Source organism: Dreissena polymorpha, chromosome 1 (assembly GCF_020536995.1).
Source record: "Dreissena polymorpha isolate Duluth1 chromosome 1, UMN_Dpol_1.0, whole genome shotgun sequence".
In the NCBI taxonomy this organism is placed as follows: Eukaryota; Metazoa; Mollusca; class Bivalvia; order Myida; family Dreissenidae; genus Dreissena; species Dreissena polymorpha.
Window position 1 is genome coordinate 70,309,701 of NC_068355.1, and position 21,603 is coordinate 70,331,303.

A 21,603-nucleotide genomic window follows, 5' to 3' on the forward strand; every position below is an offset into this window, starting at 1 on the left:
CGATGCCATTGGACTGAATATGCATCAGTGTATTTTACATATGAATGTAACATTTTTATGCTCCCCGAAATAAAATTTCGGTGGAGCATATAGTTGCCAGTTTGTCCTTCCTTCTTTCCTTCCTTACATATCCGTCACACTTTTGTTACAGTTTCTCATAGCACCTTCAATACTTAACTGATCTCTTTCATATTTGGCATGTAGGTACCTCGCATGGACCTCTGCCTTTTGATGAGGTTTGAGGTCACTGGGGTCAAGGTCACTGAGGCTAATAATAGATTCTTCTGTCACACTTTTGTTACAGTTTCTCATAGCACCTTCAATACTTTACCGATCTCTTTCATATTTGGCATGTAGGTACCTTGCATGGACTTCTACCTTTTGATGAGGTTTGAGGTCACTGTGGTCAAGGTCACTGAGGCTAATAATAGATTTTTCCGTCACTCTTTTGTTACAGTTTCTCATAGCACCTTCAATACTTAACCAATCTCTTTCATATTTGGCATGTAGGTACCTTGCATGGACCTCTACCTTTTGATGAGGTTTGAGGTCACTGGGGTCAAGGTCACTGAGGCTGATAATAATTTTTCCGTCACTCTTTTGTTACAGTTTCTCATAGCACCTTCAATTCTTAACCGATCTCTTTCATATTTGGCATGTAAGTACCTTGCATGGACCTCTACCTTTTGATGAGGTTTGAGGTCACTGGGGTCAAGGTCACTGAAGCTAATAATAGATTTTTCCGTCACTCTTTTGTTTCAGTTTTTCATAGCACCTTCAATACTTTACCAATCGCTTTCATTTATGGCATGTAGGTACCTTGCATGGACCTCTACCTTTTGATGAGGTTTGGGGTCACTGGGTCAAGGTCACCGAGGCTAATAATAGATTTTTTAGGTGTTTATTAACACATACATTGACAAAGCGCATCATCGGGGAGCATCCATCAGTTTCACTGATATTCTTGTTTTTAAAGGCATGAAAAGGTCTGCTTCCATTACGATGTCTGAGCCGGGCATGTCTTTCATCGATTACCACGGAACTGGCGATGCACTGGAGATGCATGGAAAGTGGGACACGCGGAGCAAGAGCAGCGACGCGCTCAGCGACATATCTGTGGCAAACCTCACTGAACGCATCCAGCAAATGGAGGAGAATCACTATAGCACTAATGAGGAACTGCAAGCCACACTGCAAGAGTTGGGCGATCTGCAAGAGACTGTCAATGAGCTCACAGAGGAGAACGAGAGATTGGCTGATGAGAGGACCGTGTTGCTGGAGTCACTGTGCACACAGACAGAGAAGCTGGAACACTGCCGTACACAGATTGAGCACTTGAAGTGCTTGCTGATCAGCGGTGATCTGCCAAATAAGTCGGACAGGGATCAGCATTTGTTGGAACTTCTTAAAGGTGCTCAAGATGAACGCGAGGAGTTTTTAAGGAAGTTAAGGGCAGCTGAAAGTGAGTCCAGAGAAAGTCAGAGGCATATGGAGACAGTGAAAGATAAGGCTCAAATGTTGGAGGATAAGTTAAACGATATGCGATCTGAAAAGGGTAATTTTGAGAAACAGGTTATGGCACTAAAGGAGGCCTTGTCAAATGAACAGATTGAAGTAACACATTATAAGACATTACTTGAAAATGAAAAGACTAAGGTGCAAGAGTTGGAGTCATATTGCAAAGTAAATGATCAGAGTGATCTGGAAGAGTTGCTGCATAGCACAAGGCAAGAGAAAGACAAACTAGAGGTCAGATTTGCCGATGTGCAAGATGCACTGGCCCATAGTCAGAATGAAGTAATGAGGCTAAAAGACCAGTTAATTACCAAAGAGGAAGAAGTGAAAGTTCATAGAAACAATGCCAAATCCCAGATTATCGATATGGAATACAAACTTGAGGTCGCAAATAAGAACAAGTATGACTACCAGCAAGAACTGGAAAATCTGAGAGAGCATATCGAACAGTTAGAGCAGAACAGTGAACGATATTTCGAAGAGCGTAAGGAGTACACTGCAAAAATACAAGAGCTTCAAGGGGAGGTAAGCGTGATGAGGCAGCTAAAAGATGTTGCTGAGAATGAACTCCAGGATCTTAAAAATACACATGAAAAAGAGGCAGAAGAATGGACCCAGTTTCAGAAGGACTTGCAAGTGGCTGTTAGGATTGCTAATGATTTCCGGTCTGAAACTCAGTCTGATGTTGAAAAATTGAAATCAGACAATGCAAGCTTGAAGGAAAAATGTCAGACACAACAGTATGAAATTGATAAGCTGAAGGGTGAAATTGATACTTATAAGATTCAGGAAAAAGCAAATGCATCAGTTAAACAATCTATATTGTCATCAGCTGAATTGAAAGGAAAAGTCTTCAGTTCTGTTGACAAAGAACTTCTAGGCCTAAGAGATGGGCGGAAGACTGGTGACAAGTCACAAACTCTTTCAGTCAAGAACTTGATCCGTTCCATAGAGGAGCAAGTGAAAAGTGGTTGCTCATCAATACATTCTAGTTCATGTAGCTCACGCAGAAATTCAGACTCTGAGTCCTCGTTATTGGGTATCAGAGACTTCAATGAAATCCTGAAATCTCCTGGGTCCCCTGTTGGAGACCAAGGGCTTTTGTCACCAGAATATGGTACCCCGCTACGTTCAGCCTTGAAACGAGAACGCCCGTCCCCCCTGCTGAGACATTCCATGAATTTTGAGGCCCCAAGCTCTCCAGGTGTAGAAACCCCCAAGTCTGCGCCTCCCATTTCTAGAGCTGAGCCTTCACCATCCCTGTCCAGCTTATTGACCAGTAGAACTCCGTCTCGAAGAAGTAGTGGTGTCAAGTATGTTGCTTTTCATTTGTTTGTTTGGACTCTGGAAATTTGAATGCATTTATTTCTGCTTTGTGCGTCATTGTATGAACTTTGAATATGATCTAAGATTTTAAATGGTGGTATTTGCCATACCCATAACATTTGTGTATGTGTAATTTTCAGTCTGCTAAACTCTGTTGACATGATGTATGCATTATGTTTTGTTTTGTTGCCAGTCTTGAGATAGGAACAGCTGAAAGGAAGGAGGGAACCAAACAGGACCCACTGTCTCGACTTGCCAAGTCTTTCAAAGGATCACGTAGAAATGCATTGCTCAAATGGTGCCAGCAGAAGACAATCACTTATAGTGTAGGTGTTTTACAATAGCCAACATAGATGTACACAAGTGTGGTTACAAAATGCAGTACCGGGTAATGAAATGAATGGTTTCATGAACAGAATTATTCGGGCTTATTATTCCTCAGAATACACCCAACCCTGTAAACCCATACTGAATTCATCTGTCTGTCTGTAGACACATGCTTATCTGACAAAGTACTAATACACTTTTGATTGTTCAAAATGTTAAGAAGCTGTGCACAGGGAAGTTTAATTATACTTTATGTTAAAAGTTCCAAAGGTTATGCCCCTTTTTGTTTTGATCTACTATGACAAACTCTAGTTCAGATTGCTTTTTAAAAAGTATTGGTTTTTGTTAAATACCTTTAGGGTTTTTCAGTTTCAAGAGAAACACATAATTTGCAAATACATGTACAACCTGTAGGTATAATGTATTGTTTTCAAAATCTTGAAGCAACACTGCTTTCTAGTAAGATAACTAAAATATGCAAAATGTCTGTGTCAAATTTATTTTGTATTATGACATGACTTATGCATGTACTGTCCATCTTTATCAGAATCATTTGAGATTTACTATACTGCGTTGTACTATCAAATAAACATATCCGGGTTTTCCAGAACGTTGATATCACCAACTTCAGTAGCAGTTGGAATGATGGGCTGGCCTTCTGTGCATTGATACATAGCTACCTGCCAGAGAGGATACCATATGGAGAGTTAAACTCGGAGGATAAGGTCAGTCGCCCTAAGCCGGTCTGGGGATATTTTGTATCCTCACAATAGATTTTTAAGTGGTGCCTGTCACCTAATTATATAACAGTTATGAAGCAAATTTGGCTAAACTTTAGCTGAAACGTAAACATGGTTTTACATCTGTTTGCATTATATCTGTAAAAGCATCGGCTAATTGCGACAGTCTGTACTCAATTTCCTGGGGAAAAAGGGATACGTGGTCTTTAGCCTGTTTTTTTTTGTTTCAATAAATACATGTATGAAATTGATATGGGTTTCTGGTATTTTACATATTGTAAAAATCAACAATTGAAAGCATTCATTGAAAAACTCAAGTTTGTTTAACTACTTTACAAATTCATTTTGGTATTTCTTCTATGAATGTTCTTGATACATATTGTGGATCAAAGGAATGTCAATTAATGCCAAGCATTTGAAGTATACTTTATTATTGCAGAGACGCAACTTTACTTTGGCCTTCAATGCTGCTGACAGTGTGGGAATCTCTTCAACACTAGTAAGTGCAATTGATTTGAACTACATAAACAATTGAATCCTTTTTAGTTCCCTTACGCATGTTCAGTTATAAAACTCTTGAAACGCTTTACAAGTGTTTCTTAAGTGTTCTTTAAAGAACAGAATAAAAAAGTTGTTGTAATCATTTCAAAATAATATAAGTATATTTTGGTCCTAATAAATATTGCTGCCTAAAGGGGAGCAATATGCGATATTTGGGTCAAGATGTCTTTGATATGTATTTCATTATATTATACAAAAAGTAGAGCAGATGTAGTTACTGGCATAAGCATGTGTACTAAGTAGTGGTAAAACACTTGCATTGAGTTTTGCAAGTATAAGTATATATGTAAAATGAATGTTAAAAATGGTGAAAATCCAAATAAACAAACAGGGTCTAGTTGCTCAAACATTTGCACCAAATACATGGAATAGCTGACTTACTTATAACAAAAATTATTAAAAGGAGCAAGTTGCATATCAGACACGTGAACGCCACAAAAGAATACCCATTTATTTTGAGTACACACAAACTATTTTAAAGATGTAAGTTTGATTTACAGGTTCATCCAAAAGTTATTATCAGCCTTTATTATGTCCCCCTTCGAAGAAGAGGGGGTATATTGTTTTGCACATGTCGGTCGGTCCGTCCATCCGTCCACCAGATGGTTTCCGGATGATAACTAAAGAACGCTTTGGCCTAAGATCATGAAACTTCATAGGCACATTGATCTTGACTGGCAGGTGACCCCTATTGATTTTCAGGTCACTAGGTCAAAGGTCAAGGTCACAGTGACTCAAAATAGTAAAATGGTTTCCGGATGATAACTCAAGAATGCTTATGCCTAGGAACATGAAACTTCATAGATACATTGATCATGAATCGCAAATGACCCCTATTGATTTTCAGGTCACTAAGTCAAAGTTCAAGGTCACAGTGACTCAAAATAGTAGAATGGTTTCCAGATGATAACTCAAGAATGCTTACGCCTAGGATCATGAAACTTCATATGTACATTAATCATGACTGGCAGATGACCCCTATTAATTTTCAGGTCACAAGGACAAAGGTCAAGGTCACAGTGACTCAAAACAGTTAAATGGTTTCCTGATGATAACTCATGAATAATTAGGCCTAGGATCATGAAACTTCATAGGTACATTGATCATGACTGGCAGATGACCCCTATTGATTTTTAGGACACTAAGTCAAAGGCCAAGGTCGCAGTGACAAAAACGTATTCGCACAATCGCTGCCACTACAACTGAAAGCCCATATTGGGGGCATGCAAGTTTTACAAACAGCCCTTGTTTTGATAGGCTTTTAAAGTATTATTTAACTGGCCCAGACCTGTACCTGACTCTTTGTTTGGTTTGCAGAACATCAACGACATGGTTGCCATGGAGAGGCCGGACTGGCAGGCTGTGTTCAACTACGTCACTGCAATCTACAAACACTTTGAAGTCGACCACAAGCCTCTTCCATAGCCTTTCCCTTCATTAAGAGTTCTGTTCACAAACCACATCTACAGACATATTTGCCTTATACCAACTGTTGATGTTAAGTATGAGCCTTGATGTGGGACAAGGGGACTAATGCATGTGTGTAAAGTGTCCTACCAGGATAGTCTGTGCAGTCCTACTAGGGTAGTCTGTGCAGTCCTACCAGGGTAGTCTGTGCAGTCCTACCAGGGTAGTCTGTGCAGTCCTACCAGGGTTGTCAGTGCAGTCCTACCAGGGTAGTCTGTGCAGTCCTACCAGGGTAGTCAGTGCAGTCCTACCAGGGTAGTCAGTGCAGTCCTACCAGGGTAGTCTGTGCAGTCCTACCAGGGTAGTCAGTGCAGTCCTACCAGGGTAGTCTGTGCAGTCCTACCAGGGTAGTCTGTGCAGTCCTACCAGGGTAGTCAGTGCAGTCCTACCAGGGTAGTTGGTGCAGTCCTACCAGGGTAGTCTCTGCAGTCCTATCAGGGTAGTCTGTGCAGTCCTACCAGGGTAGTCTGTGCAGTCCTATCAGGGTAGTCTGTGCAGTCCTACCAGGGTAGTCTGTGCAGTCCTACCAGGGTTGTCAGTGCAGTCCTACCAGGGTAGTCTGTGCAGTCCTACCAGGGTAGTCTGTGCAGTCCTACCAGGGTAGTCTGTGCAGTCCTACCAGGGTAGTCTGTGCAGTCCTACCAGGGTTGTCAGTGCAGTCCTACCAGGGTAGTCTGTGCAGTCCTACCAGGGTAGTCAGTGCAGTCCTACCAGGGTAGTCTGTGCAGTCCTACCAGGGTAGTCTGTGCAGTCCTACCAGGGTAGTCAGTGCAGTCCTACCAGGGTAGTTGGTGCAGTCCTACCAGGGTAGTCTCTGCAGTCCTATCAGGGTAGTCTGTGCAGTCCTACCAGGGTAGTCTGTGCAGTCCTATCAGGGTAGTCTGTGCAGTCCTACCAGGGTAGTTGGTGCAGTCCTACCAGGGTAGTTGGTGCAGTCCTACCAGGGTAGTCTGTGCAGTCCTACCAGGGTAGTTGGTGCAGTCCTACCAGGGTAGTCTCTGCAGTCCTATCAGGGTAGTCTGTGCAGTCCTACCAGGGTAGTCTGTGCAGTCCTATCAGGGTAGTCTGTGCAGTCCTACCAGGGTAGTCTGTGCAGTCCTACCAGGGTAGTTGGTGCAGTCCTACCAGGGTAATAAGTGCAGTCCTACCAGGGTAGTCAGTGCAGTCCTACCAGGGTAGTTGGTGCAGTCCTACCAGGGTAGTCTCTGCAGTCCTATCAGGGTAGTCTGTGCAGTCCTACCAGGGTAGTCTGTGCAGTCCTATCAGGGTAGTCTGTGCAGTCCTACCAGGGTAGTCAGTGCAGTCCTATCAGGGTAGTCTGTGCAGTCCTACCAGGGTAGTCAGTGCAGTCCTACCAGGGTAGTCAGTGCAGTCCTACCAGGGTAGTCTGCAGTCCTACCAGGGTAGTCTGTGCAGTCCTACTAGGGTAGTCAGTGCAGTCCTATCAGGGTAGTCTGTGCAGTCCTACCAGGGTAGTCAGTGCAGTCCTATCAGGGTAGTCTGTGCAGTCCTACCAGGGTAGTCAGTGCAGTCCTATCAGGGTAGTCTGTGCAGTCCTACCAGGGTAGTCTGTGCAGTCCTACCAGGGTAGTCAGTGCAGTCCTATCAGGGTAGTCTGTGCAGTCCTACCAGGGTAGTCAGTGCAGTCCTACCAGGGTAGTCTGTGCAGTCCTACCAGGGTAGTCTGTGCAGTCCTACCAGGGTAGTCTGTGCAGTCCTACTAGGGTAGTCTGTGCAGTCCTACCAGGGTAGTCTGTGCAGTCCTATCAGGGTAGTCTGTGCAGTCCTACCAGGGTAGTCTGTGCAGTCCTATCAGGGTAGTCTCTGCAGGCCTTACAGCCTAATCATAGACCATAGTTTTGGCCTTCCTGTTATTTGTCTTTTAAAGGAAGTCTTTTCTTAGCAAAAATCCACTTATAGCGGGACTGCACTATTTTCATATGTGTTAAATTGTAATATATTGATAAATATATGTTACAATAACACAAAATAGGGAAGAAAAATTATACATTGAAGACGAATTTCATGAAATGCAGCAGACAAATTAGCGCCTCAAGCTGATTGTGACGAAGATATTTTGTACATATTTTCCTACAATAACTGAAGCATTCGTCTTTTTATTAGGATCAGAGTTAGTGTTCGTGTGATGATGAATAGATATCGTTGCAGGAAATTAAAATGATCAGCAAAACTAAATTTAGATACACATCTTACATGCATGATATACATGCTGGCAAATTTGACTGTACAGACATTTTTGATTTCAAAATTAAATATCTGGCTAATTTCACATTTTTCAACACATGTTCTTCTTAACTTTTTTTTTTTTTTTTTTTTTAAATATATGTATAATAAGTTTTTTACACATTTTATATAAATTCATAAATATTTGACGAAATGGTGCAGTCCTGCTTTAAGGCAGAATAAGAACATGCATTAAGACCCGTTTTCCCAGAGTGTGTCTCAGTCTTTTATAACATCTACTATGCTTCAAATTCATGACCTTTGTGTCTGCAGTCATGAGCAGTATTTTAAATTCTAATAAGTAAATACTTATGTTTTCTAAAGACATTTTTTTAACTTAAGCTGACACAAATATGTCTAGAGACATACATGGCAAAAGAACCAACTAAAAGGCACAAAATCCCTACAACCTATACTGTTACTCATATTATTAGCATTACTACCATTATTGCGGTATCTAAAAAATAAATGTATTATTGTTTTTAGTTCTTTTAGCACAACATGAAAATAGTGAAATGTTTGTATCAACTATTGTCTGTCATTTATTGTCTACATTTTCCTTGTGAAATCTCTAGAGGCTGCATTTATTGCCATAATTTTTTTAAATGGTCAGAAATTTTCCCACAATATTATCTAACTTGAGCTGTTTTTAAAAATGCAGTCACTAGTCTTTTGAACACTCTAGAAGATAATTTACTTCGCAATCATCATGGCACTTGGTCAGAATAATTGCTCCATTTATTTTTCGTTACCCAGTGTAACTGTCACAGAGTGGTTAAAAACTAGCTCACTGGTTATAATCGACCTTTTGACCTTTTATTGTAAAGGTATACTTACTTTTATAAAAACGATTTTTTTCGAAAAAGAATTTGAATTGGCGTTTTACATGTATAATGTATCTTAAAATGTCTCTTATTGAAAGTTGAAATCCATTTCTAACTTCTAGCATTTGATGTTATTTTTTGCATGCACCATAGTTGACTTACATGTATTTAAAATTACAGGTACATCATTATAATTGCACATTATGTTAATTTGTTAACCTTAGTACCCACGGTGTATTCCTGAATTATATAGTTCGTATTATGTTTTTTTAATGAAATACAAATGAGACAAAACTAGCAATTTTGAAAAATTTGTAAAGAATGATACCATACATAAAGATGTAATCATACTACATATCACTGTGCCTTTTCAGTTATTGCTATCTAGCAGAAAACTTTCTTTCACATAATGTTTCTTATTTGATTCCCAATTATTGGTAAACTTATCTCTTACTTCTATTTGTAAAAATATATTATTGTATTTAACTTTCAAACTCATTTATTATGTAAAAGACACGAAGAAAGTATCTTGTACTCATACAATTAGTGCCCTCAGTATTGTAAGCATAAATCAATCACTCTTATTTGTAATATGTGTTTTATCTTTTGTTGTTTGACTTGATATCTGCAAGGTCCTGCTTGATAAACCTTTTGCACTGACATACAGTTTGTTAAGTTTAGACAATTGTATCCATTTGGAATCGTGTATTGTGCAATATATACTTATGTAAATTTTGTCCATCATATGGCATAATCCTTTTTACTCATTTGTTACTCAGTACATTTTATGTTTCTTTTTTTGCTACAAATCTGAATTTTTGCGTTTTATTATTATTAAAGATTATAAGTCATTTATTTATATTATTTAATAATAACTCATCATTAAACCTTGTAGTTAAAAAACATCTTAATAACATAATTCATATTGTATTGTTCATTTTTTAGCATGGCAATTTTTATGCCCCAAGATGTTGAGTGCTTGCACTTGTCATTTTGTGTGTATGTATGTATTCCCTAAGGTTATGTTTACAATTCCACTTGACTATTCTTAGTGGATTGCACTCGTATGTTCTCAAATTAATGTCGTAAATTTTTATATAACAGAATTTGTGTCAGAATGGATGTCACCAGTTTTTGCAGAATTATGACCCTTTGTCTATTTTTCCACTAAAGAATATATGATCCCCAAATTGTGGGTACTCAAAACCTATTTGACTGTTTGCCCAATTTCGCTAAAACTTTCAAGGTTTATCAACCTTACTGTTTAATTATTGTAAACAAGGATTTCAGAATTATGATCAATTGTTTTGTTTTCCACCAAAGTCCCCCAAAAATGTGCGCTAAACTCCTCTTTAAATGCTTGGTGGATTTTGTTCTCAATTCTCAGCTGAATAATTTCATTTTAAGGTGATCATGAAGAATAGTAATTTTTGTGCTACCAGTTTTGGCTGTTTGTTAATTTTTCCCAAGCAGGTGTCATTGGGGGCATCGGTGTATGTGGCTCATTTAGTTCATGCTTTCTTACTGTTAATATGCAGGTAAATTTTAATTAAGCAATGCTTGAAAAAGTTTATCGTTATTTTAAAAATTAAGTGGTGTCATCATTTATGTTTGGCCATCTATTAGTTTATGAAAATTCTAAGCTATTTTACCTAAAAATGAATTCCTTATAAAAGTTCTTTTATACTTTTAATACTTTTATTAACACAAATTACACTACTTTAAAATTTACCAAGATGGTTGGGCATATACATTATAATTAAAAATTGTATGGTTATAACATATCAATCAATAACATAATTTTACCAAAATTAAAACTTTCTGTTCAGGCATTTTCTGTCAGTAATCAAATAGATTGCATATAATTTCATCCTTTTTTTAAAAGAAAAACAGCTTAGTTATCTTAAAAATTATGTCCTACTATGTGAACTTCACATTTACATTGCTTTATTGTCCCCTACTTGTGAAACCGGAGGGGACTTATGGTTTGCGCTCTGTCTGTCAGTCTGTCAGTCCGTCACACTTTTCTGGATCCTGTGATAACTTTAAAAGTTCTTCATATTTTTTCATGAAACATGAACAGATGGCAATATGGACATTATGCACGTCATTGCATTTTGTTCCGACGTATAGAATTCTGGTTGCTATGGTGACAAATATATAAAATATCAAAAAAATCTGAAAATGGTGGAGTTTCACCAGTAGGGGACTTATATTTCTTGGCAATAGTCTTGTTATATTTCGATTTCATAAATTGTTTATTAGTTATTATTCTAATGTTCTTTTTGGAGTTTCATGTTCTGTCTATGCTTGAATTGAGATTATTTATGCCTGTAATGTGTTTCTATTCTCTTTAGCTTTGACTTAAATGTCTGTTGTTTTATCAAACTGTTCAGTATTCATCATTTGACCATTTTTACCATAATTATTCAATCATTTTTCTGTTCTAAATTGCATTTGCTTTTGTAATTCATTACATGTCAAATAGAAATAAATAATTTAATGTATAGATGTTTGTGTTATGTATAACTTACGTTAAGTCTCTTATCAATTTTCTCAAACAATGTATTATTTATTGGGTCCTTAAAGTTAGCATAACGATGATCAATCACTGTCAGGTCAACCATATGCTGAAAGGCTCAGTTTTTTACCTGACATACAATCTCAGCAATCCATCCGACATACACGTTTAGCATCTTACTATTTGAGTTGGGAACTGCTAAACTAATTTCCAAGATGTACATTCATTATAACAACAACCAGTTGTTCGCATGTTTAACCAAGACTTGATTCGTAATGCAAGTGATGCCCGTTTGAAGAGCAAGAGCTATGTCGGGACAAGGGCATTTATGAATGAAATGTTGTAAGTCATAACATGGAAGCTGCCGGATCATCTGAGGTCATTTTGAAATACTTAGATCAAGTTTAAGCAGGTTCATCGGTCATCTGGCCACCTAAATTCCCGGAAAATGAGGAATTGAGTGGAAAACATTTTTAGTTGAGGGTTACTTTTTTACTTTCTTTTTAGCTCACCTGAGAACAATGTGCTCATGGTGAGCTTTTGTGATCGCCTTTAGTCCGCCATGCGTCGCCCGTCGTGCAGCGTTAACATTTGCCTTGTTAACACTCTAGAGGCCACATTTATTGTCTAATATTCATTAAATTTGGTCAGAAGATTGTTCTCAATGATATCTTGGATAAGTTCGAAAATGGTTACGTTTGCTTGAAAAACATGGCTGCCAAGGGGCTGGGCATTTTTCCTGATATGGTTATAGTAAAACCTTGTTAACACTCTAGAAGCCACATTTATTGTCCAATCTTCATGACACTTGGCAAGAAAATTAATCCCAATAATATGTTGGATGAGTTGGAAAATAATGACAATTGGTTGAAGAACATGGCCGCCAGGGGGTAGGGCATTTTTCCTTATATGGCTAAAGTTAAACCTTGTTAACACTCTAGAGGCCACATTTATTGTCCAATCTTTATAAAATTTGGCCAGAAGTTTGGTTTCAATGATATCTTGGATGAGTTTGAAAATGGTTACGTTTGCTTGAAAAACATGGCTACCAAGGGGCGGGGCATTTTTCCTTATATGGCTATAGTAAAACCTTGTTACCACTCTAGAAGCCACATTTATTGTCCAATCATAATGAAACTTGGTCAGAAGATTCATCCCAATAATATATTGGACGAGTACAAAAATGATGCCAGTTGCTTTAAAAACATGGCCACCAGGGGGCGGGGCATTTTTTCTAAGGTGGCGATATTGATTTAGTATGGCTGCCAAAGGGCGGGACAATTTCCCTTATATGGCTATTGTAAAATCTTGTAAACACTCTAGCGGCCACATTTATAGTTCGATCTTCATGAAACTCAGTCAGAAGATTCATCCCAATAATATCTTGGCCGAGTTCAAAAATGATGCCGGTTGGTTGAAAAACATGGCCGCCAGGGGTCGGGGCATTTTTCCTTATATGGCTATAGTAAAACCTCTCTAGACACTCTAGAGGTCACATTTATTTTCCGATCATCCTGAAACTTGGTCAGAAGATTTGTCCCAATGATTTCTTGGATGAAAATGGTTGAGGTTGCTTTAAAAACATGGGCACCAGGGGCGGGGCATTTTTCCTTATAGGGCTATATATGTCTTTAGTAAAACCTTGCTAAAACTCTTGAGGCCACATTTATTGTCTTCCAATCTTCATGAAACTTGGTCAGAAGATTTATCCCGATAATATCTTGGACGAGTTCAAAAAGTATGCCGGTTGGTTGAAAAACATGGCTGCCAGGGAGCGGGGCATTTTTCTTTATATGGCTTTAGTAAAACCTTGTAAACACTCCAGAGGCCACATTTATATTTTAATCTTCATGAAACTTGGTCAAAAGATTTGTCCCAATAATATCTTGTTAGCTCAGGTGAGCGACTCTTGTCCTTATATAGCTATAGTTAAACCTTGTTAACTTTCTAGAGGCTATATTTATTGTCCGATCATCATGAAACTTGGTCAGAAGATTTGTCCCAATGATATCTTGGACATGTTTGAAAATGGTTCCGGTTGCTTGAAAAACATGGCCAGAAGGGGGCGGGGCATTTTTCCTTATATGGCTATATATGGCTTTTGTAAAACCTTGATAACACTCTAGAGGCCATATTTCATGTTCGATCTTGATGACACTTTGTCAGAATTTCATCCTTATTATATCTTGGACGAGTTTGAAAATGGTTTGGGTTGGCTAATATGGTCTGCAATCTACAATGTACTATTAGTTTAAACGTCACCATTCATCAAATTTCTTTGCTAAACACATCGCATGGCTTCAGTCCTAAAGAAGATGCATTTTTCTTTGAACACAAACACAAAATAGCCGAAATGAAAATAACAATGGGCAGGTAGACGGTACATTTAATGCAAATAATGGAATGAACATGTATGAAACGACACAATAAATTATATTTATGTGGTAAACATAAACATATTAATTGGTCTACACGTCAGGAGTAAAAAAATGAAATACTGAAGAGTGAACTACCGGTAATCATTTCTGTCATGAACAGTCCTCAAATGTAAAATACAACATCAAAAGTCTCCTTTTGTGCAAGGTATGTTCTCTCAAATGGCATATTCGCGATAATCTAAACCAATTATTACTTGCCACAATAAACAAACTGCAAAACATGAAAAAACTTCTCCAAAAACATGGTTCATAGAAATTTCAAAAACATGTTTCAAAGAACTTCTAATATTTTACCCTAGACAATTTAAATTACTCGGCTTAAAAATTTCAAGAGAAAACATAAACGTTTTATTGAACGAATGTAAAAGGAACATCTAGAGCTTTCCCAATGTCTATAATCTGCCATCGTGGGTGAGCTGGAACCCAAGCGCAATTACTGTGTGTGTTCTCCGTTATCACCGCCTTACACGGAGACTAATATATACCGCAATTCTCACAACAATACAAACGATAGCCAGTGTCGAGATATAACAATGGAGCGGTAGTACAATCCCAGCATGATGAAGAATGTCGTCTGCTGTGATGAAGGCGTTGACATCATCTGAGCATTTCGACATCGATGAAACTGCGGTGTTGTTGCATCTATAAAAATTATGTACGTTTTACTAATTGTAATAAAAAAAGGCCGAAAACCCCAAGCAAGAAAGCCGACAATGAAGATCGATCGATAGAACATTGTAAAGATTCTGAAATATCAGTGCTTTTTCTTTTTAACTATTTTCAATATATATATTGTTATGTTATTTGTGTAAACAGCCGCTTTACAACATTATTGAACGGAGAAACATAAATTTTGACAATTCATTAAGAGATCTGACGCTTATGTTGGTCGTTAACTGCATCAAAGACCTATAGATAACACAGATTGGAAACTTCGCGCCTTATCGGGCTATCTCTCGGCGGGGTCACGTGGTCGAGAAACCGATAAGTACACTGAGGATCAGCAGACGATTTATTCCATGAATCAATCGGAGTAGTCCGGAGATAGCCGGTGTATCACGATTGCGATAAGATAGCGACGCGTCAGTAGCAACGGCTACGATTATCGAGCAAATTTATGCGAAAATGTTACGGCGCTATGAAAGGCGGCTGTAACTTGGTCAATAATCATCCGATTTATATAAAATAAAGTTTCATAGAAACATGGGTAATTATGTTGTTTTTTTTTTATAAAATCTCGATTTTATTTACCTACAATAAGAATTTATAATGCCACGATCGTTGAAGAAATAGCGCTAAGAACTTCCAAATCGCGGCGAGAATGCTGTTGAATTGTTTATTTGAAAGGCTTTTGCTGATAAAATATTCTTGTATAATTTGGTATTTCAAACAATTAAAATCTTATAAAATATTATTATTTCAAAACGGATAGATATATGTGGACACATAGATCTAGATCTCTGATTAAAACAACATTACAGTATAATAAATGCTATGATCGTTCGATCCAAAAACGGTTTCAGTTAGACTTATTTCAATATTGATTGTGTAGATTTTTTTTAAATTGTTTAATTCTCTTTTTATTTAGATCTTATTAATGAGTTATAGGTTATTAAAGTTTTGTTTGTAACCCAGTTTTTTTTTCTTTTGGTAATTAAATTAAGCTTTCAGTATCGTGGGCTAGGATTTCGCGAAAAGAAAAAAACAACATTTCACGCGCGTGTTAATCGTCGGATCAATTAGCGAACTGAAGAAGATGCTTTGTGTGTTTTTTCTTTATTCTTGAGAATTAATTAAAAGAAGGGATCCTAACTTCAATTATCAGTTTGCGTTGTTGATTGATTTTAATTGTGTGATCAGTGGCCGCGGCCGGCGAATTATAGTCATCTCACAGCTTTTGTTTGTGTTTTAATAGTAATCTCACAGCTATCTGTTAAAACATGTTTGTATATTAACTTGCACGTGTAACATTGACAGGAAAACTGGTAATACTAATAAAAGATATTAAATGATAAATTAAACCCATACATTGTACTTTCATCTTGTTTTTAATTCATACCAAGATAAACATATTACCCAGAATAAAAATCTTATTTCTTCGATTTGAGGTGAATAATGACGAAGTTTTTCACAATGAACCAAAGCACCTTTGACGACATGTGTGTATAATAGGGTAAAAGAGCTTAAAATTGTACCATCTTTGTACAAGGCCAAAATCCTTTAAAATGAACATTTTCCTCCAGTTTAGTTTATTCATACCTAGATTAACATATCACCAAGCGTAAAAATCTGACTTAATCTATTTGGGATGAAAAATGAAAAAGTTTACCAAAAAGAACAAAAACACGTTTGACAGCAATCTTGTACAACAGAAGAAAAGAGCTTAAAATTGTACCAACATTGTATAAGGCCAAATACTTTAAATTGATTATTTTCTTCTGGTTTGTCTAAATCTATACTTAGATTAACATCTTGCCTAGCATAAAAATCTTACTTCAACGATATGGGATGATAACTAGAAAAGTTTGTCAAAAAGAAACAAACCACTTTGGCGACAGGTGTGAAAAATGATTGAATGGAATAACAGTATAAAATAGTACAAATTGTACAAAGGCAAAATCCTTTAAAATACCCCATTTTCGTCTACTTTTTATAAATCATACATAGATTAACATCTCACCTAGCATAAAAATCTTACGTTATCAATATGTGATGCTTAATGAAGATGTTTAAAAAAAAATGCTTCGGGCCTTTAAAAAATTATCGAAAATGAACGAATCCAGAGTTCTCTTTCAAATTCCAATAAATTAATAATTAATCAGAATAACAACTACCAAAACCTAAAGAATTATCAACACAGAAAATAAATACTTATTTTTATTCACACAAAAAATATTCAATATGTCTTTTTTCGGCGACCGACTTTGCTCACTACGCGAAGTTCGTAACGTTGCGCTTTCAGACATTCATTGCTCTGCAAACTGACAACCGCGCGCTAAAAACACTAATTAACACATTAAGATTGTTAATAACAATATCAATATATTATAAACTACCAGATCATGCTCAGAATACCCTACGACAACAAATATTAACGACTAATTACGAAGAATAATTGATTGCTTTATAACAAAATGGCCGACAGTAGCTGGAACAGGGAAGAATCTACAGGTACACCGGCATCTCCAAAATCAATGTCACGTGACCCGGGTCCGCCGAAGAGGAGAGTTTCCAATCTGTGTTATCTATAGGTCTTTGACTGCATGCACTAGAACCGCATCTACCCTTTATTTTACGTGAAACACATATTTCTGAGTATAGTATACCTGAAATACTGGTGCCAAAACATATTTTACAGTCCGTTAGCTCATAGAAGAAACTCTATCTTAAATATGTATATAACTGTATTTCCTCCAATTACATCAAGGGCTGAACAAATAATAAAGTAAATGTATAAACTATTTAACAAAAAGCATAGGCATTATGTATACATGGTACAATAACTTACATTTCGTGAGCGAACAGTTAACATTGACGTTATAAACAAGAAAAACGTATATACACATTTAAACTATCATCTATATAGAGGATATTTGGTGGATTTGGTGGATTATCGATTATAATTCACGAATGATCATAGACAATTATATATTTTTTCTATGATCATGAGTGAATTAAAATCGATAAGCCACCGAAACCAACAAATTTTCTTTTTATTTTATGTTTTTTGTCACCGTTTATATACATTGTTAAAGCGTTTAACTAAAGAATTTCGTTAGGAAAATGACGTCATTTCGTCAAAAAATGACGTCATTTCACAGTAAACAGTGAAAATCATCGATAATTTGCATTATTATACCTCACTTTTATTCACAATGCTAAACTCCCATAGGCCATCGTGACATAGAAATACTGTCAGACCCAGCGGGAATAAATTTACTGTCCAAAATATACTGTATCCCGCTGCCATAGCGATCACGTGCCACCAGCGGGAAAACATTTACTGACAAAAAAATACTGTATCCCGCTGCCTTAGCAATCACGTGCGGAATGTTCGAAAATTATACTGTCCCATTCGCGCATGCGCAGTACGCAGTTTTGCGTGTCCGTTGTATTTGGATAATTAAAATATCGATTGCAGCTGAAACTGTGCTGTAGAATAGATTAATGCCTTTATTTTAGCTTTGACAGGAGTCAAAAAGAAAATCAATTTAGTATACTGTAAACGACACGCTTACCTCAAAGGCAACTTTAATCCAATGCTAATAACAATAAAGTTACAACGATATACACTTCCAGTGTCTGTTCTTAAGGTGTTATGCATGACAAACACACAATCCGAAATACGTTTTGGATTCGTTCGATGCTTTAAACAAATATTTTACTGTAATAAAAAAACACCACGTCCATATTGTTGTCCCAAAATGTTTCGTCACCGAAATGACGTCACACAAGTAGAGCAAAGTCGGGTAATTTCGACACCTTAAGAGTAAAATTTGATTTAGTCCTGATGTGTCGAAATTACCCTCCAAGTGCCCAAACTTAATGAAAAACACCGTTTTGACTTGTTGATATTTGCTAACGAACGTTATTATCGTTGCCGGCATAATTCAAAACTTCAAGCGATTTAACTAAATGCGGCGGAGTGTAATTTCGACAGAAAGCGGCTAATTTCGACAGTCAGCGGCTAATTTCGACACTTGTCTTTGTATTAATTTTCAACAACTGTTTTAATCAGTTATTTACATTGTGTGTATCAATTAATAGAATTTCACGATCTCTTTAATGTCTAGTGTTAATTAGGCTCGATTGTTCATTGTCGGATCGGGTACTGCTAACATTTACCCCGGGTACATTGAAGTATACTTACATGTACCCCGGGTACGGTAAATATACTAAAACGTACCCGGTCGAAATTAGACTGTACCCGAGTTTTATTCCCGCCCTAAATCAGATGTCGTAAAACGCGCTACCGATTACCGTTATTACGAAACAAACTTCTATTATTTGTTTTTATAAACTGCATCAACATGCTTTTTGAGTATGGGTTCCGATAATATAGAGGCAATGTAACAGAAAATTGACATAAATATGAACATAATTAATCTAAAAAAAATAGCCGACGACGACCGATTTAGCGTAAAAATTCCCGGGTAGATTTTAGTATATTTACCGTACCCGGGGTACATGTCAGTATACTTAAGCGTACCCGGGGTATATGTAAGTAGTACCCGAGCCGAAAATGACCAATCGATTGTTAATAAGGTTGTGGTGGTTTAGTGGATGTGATGTCCGCCTAGCGATCAGGAGAGAGTGTTTTAATAAGTCGTAGGCTTTCCATGCAGTGGAGCTTTAATAAATAGGATTATACTAAACTAGTGTTAATTTGCAAATCAGAGAATTATAAATAAATTGCATTAAGAGTTCGTATTGTGCTCCCACTTGACTCAATATACAGTACAGACACAGTGTACTTAAACAAACGCCACTCGCCGCAATGTTCATCTCACTGTTAGCTTACCAATATGAACCCCGCGATAGGTGTTCAGATCAAATGTCGCGGGGGCCGTTTGCCATAGACTAACACCGCGAATCACCGCGGACCCATAATATCTACCGCGGTGATCATCGTGTTCGCTAAATATAATTGAACAAAAACGTATTGAATTGATCCCTTTAATTTAAGAGTGATAATGAATAAATAAATTCTATTTTAATGTACATGCTGGTCGAAAGGATGTGATAAGTATTTAAAATATATTGGCGACAATAAAACGCCTCCGATACATATGTGTCAACTGTATCTATCGAATACATGCATCTTCTCCCTTCTTTAATTATCCATTACTCGATAATCCCATATACGCCCGATTTCCGTTTTTAAAGCAAATTATCTGAGGGAAATATAGACGACATGAGTGCTCAAGAATGCCATAAACATAAACGTTCGCAATTTTCGAAAGTATCAAATGAATTTCGGCATATGATTCTATTTAAAGGTTTGATGAACTGCATGTAAGCCCCTAAACAATACAGTTGTATTCCAACATGCGAAAATCATCTTACACGGTTTGCACGCGCCGGGTACAGCTATTTTCGGTTAGCAACTTCTAGATAAAATAAATGAATTTCTTTGTCCTGATAAAAAGCGCGCAAAAATTGGCGTGGGTGTATTTATTTGTAAATACAAATTTCGTAGCGGGTACAACATTGTGATCATTTGATTTCCATTAAAAGTTTCGTTGTGAATTTTAACTAAAGTTGAAATATCTCGCGATATATTTGGCATTGCCATTAAGAGTTAATAGTATTGATCATCTAAACGCTTTATTTACGTTTTCGACGTTATGTACTGTACAAATTTAAGTGCATACGTGTGCACATACTTATAACATCTACATGTAGTACACATGTATATGATTTTCTTTTGTACATGTACATTTAAAACGCGTGAATGACCCTCGCAGACAGGTGTTTACGGTCGTTGCGCAGCATCCGAGGTGATCACAGGTGATCCAATTAACGATATAAATAAGTAAAAAAAATACATTTTCATTAATCAATAACCTTCTTAATCTTTAAATAGCTCTAATTTTATACAATCTGCTTGAAAAGATATAGAGAGAGCTAAATATAATATTCAATAAGCTGCGTCAACTATTTAAAGAGTAATTCTATTCAACGAATCTATCTTTCCATATGCGCTGGGAATGCTTGAAAACATTTGGAGTGTCGGAATTACCCACCATCGTATAAAATCGGAGGATAATTTCGACACCCCACAAATCATAGTTTAACAAACGATTTGCACTATTCAAACACAAATACAGGTCAAGTGAAACTAATTTTATACTAGAACTTGTACAAATACCAGAAATACAGCGAAATCCTGAAGGGACGTAATTGACAATTATGTAACCTCCCTTAGCGAAGCTCATAACGCTATAAAAATTCTCTAAGTAATACAATGTACGTATTTTAAATGACTCACTTACATGCAATTAGCGAGACGTTTGATAGAGAGATGTTATCTGGTGACGTCACAACACCAACTACGTCACATTTTACAACGAAATCATACGGGATGATGATGATTTAAGACTGGTCTGATAAATACTGTGAAAAGTGTCGAAATTAGACGACTGTCGGAATTACCCGACATTGCGCTACGTCATAAATTGCGTAATCAAGTGATGAAAATAAAATACGGAAAGCTGGTTCTGTAATAGATCTATATTTTTAAAGAAATATATGACGACTAAGAAAATTGATGGGATAAATTGATTACTAGGTCGGTGCCGAATAAAGCAAAGTTCATTTTGCTCTGCCCGTAAATCTGAACCACTCAACATATTAATGGTTATTCATTGCTGAAATTAAATTCAATTATTGAATATTAAAATTGTTCATGGTTCATATAAATTGTTCATGTTTGAATACTTTATTCGGTATAATAAAATAAATAGTACATGTCTGACAGGGTGACAGTAAATTTGTCAACATTCGGAAAAATACTGTCAACCTTGGCTTTGCCACGAGTGAAAATATATATTTTATATGATCACGAATGAATTAAACTCGATATTCCACCGAAACCAACAAATTTTCTTTTTATTTTATGGTTTTTTTTTTACAGTTCA

General features: G+C 36.9%; 3 protein-coding genes across 4 annotated transcripts in view; 2 read left to right on the top strand and 1 right to left on the bottom strand.

The window, feature by feature from the left end:
* The window catches only part of LOC127834205 (cytospin-A-like), a 36,646-nt gene extending 25,133 nt beyond the window's left edge, over positions 1 to 11,513 (top strand). The window contains 5 exon segments of the mRNA XM_052359862.1: positions 977 to 2,828; positions 3,035 to 3,167; positions 3,777 to 3,893; positions 4,348 to 4,407; positions 5,787 to 11,513. Of these exon segments, the coding sequence (XP_052215822.1) occupies positions 977 to 2,828; positions 3,035 to 3,167; positions 3,777 to 3,893; positions 4,348 to 4,407; positions 5,787 to 5,894 (2,270 nt within the window). The 3' untranslated portion in view covers positions 5,895 to 11,513.
* Positions 1 to 21,603, top strand: part of LOC127834214 (cytospin-A-like) — a 217,276-nt gene that overhangs the window by 40,996 nt on the left and 154,677 nt on the right.
* LOC127834288 (uncharacterized) overlaps positions 13,896 to 21,603 on the bottom strand; it is a 184,311-nt gene continuing 176,603 nt past the window's right edge. For both annotated transcript variants that reach the window (XM_052360018.1, XM_052360009.1), the window contains exon 13: positions 13,896 to 14,605. In XM_052360018.1, coding sequence (XP_052215978.1) covers positions 14,419 to 14,605 — 187 coding nt within the window. In that variant the 3' untranslated portion in view covers positions 13,896 to 14,418. The remainder of the gene's footprint in view (positions 14,606 to 21,603) is intronic.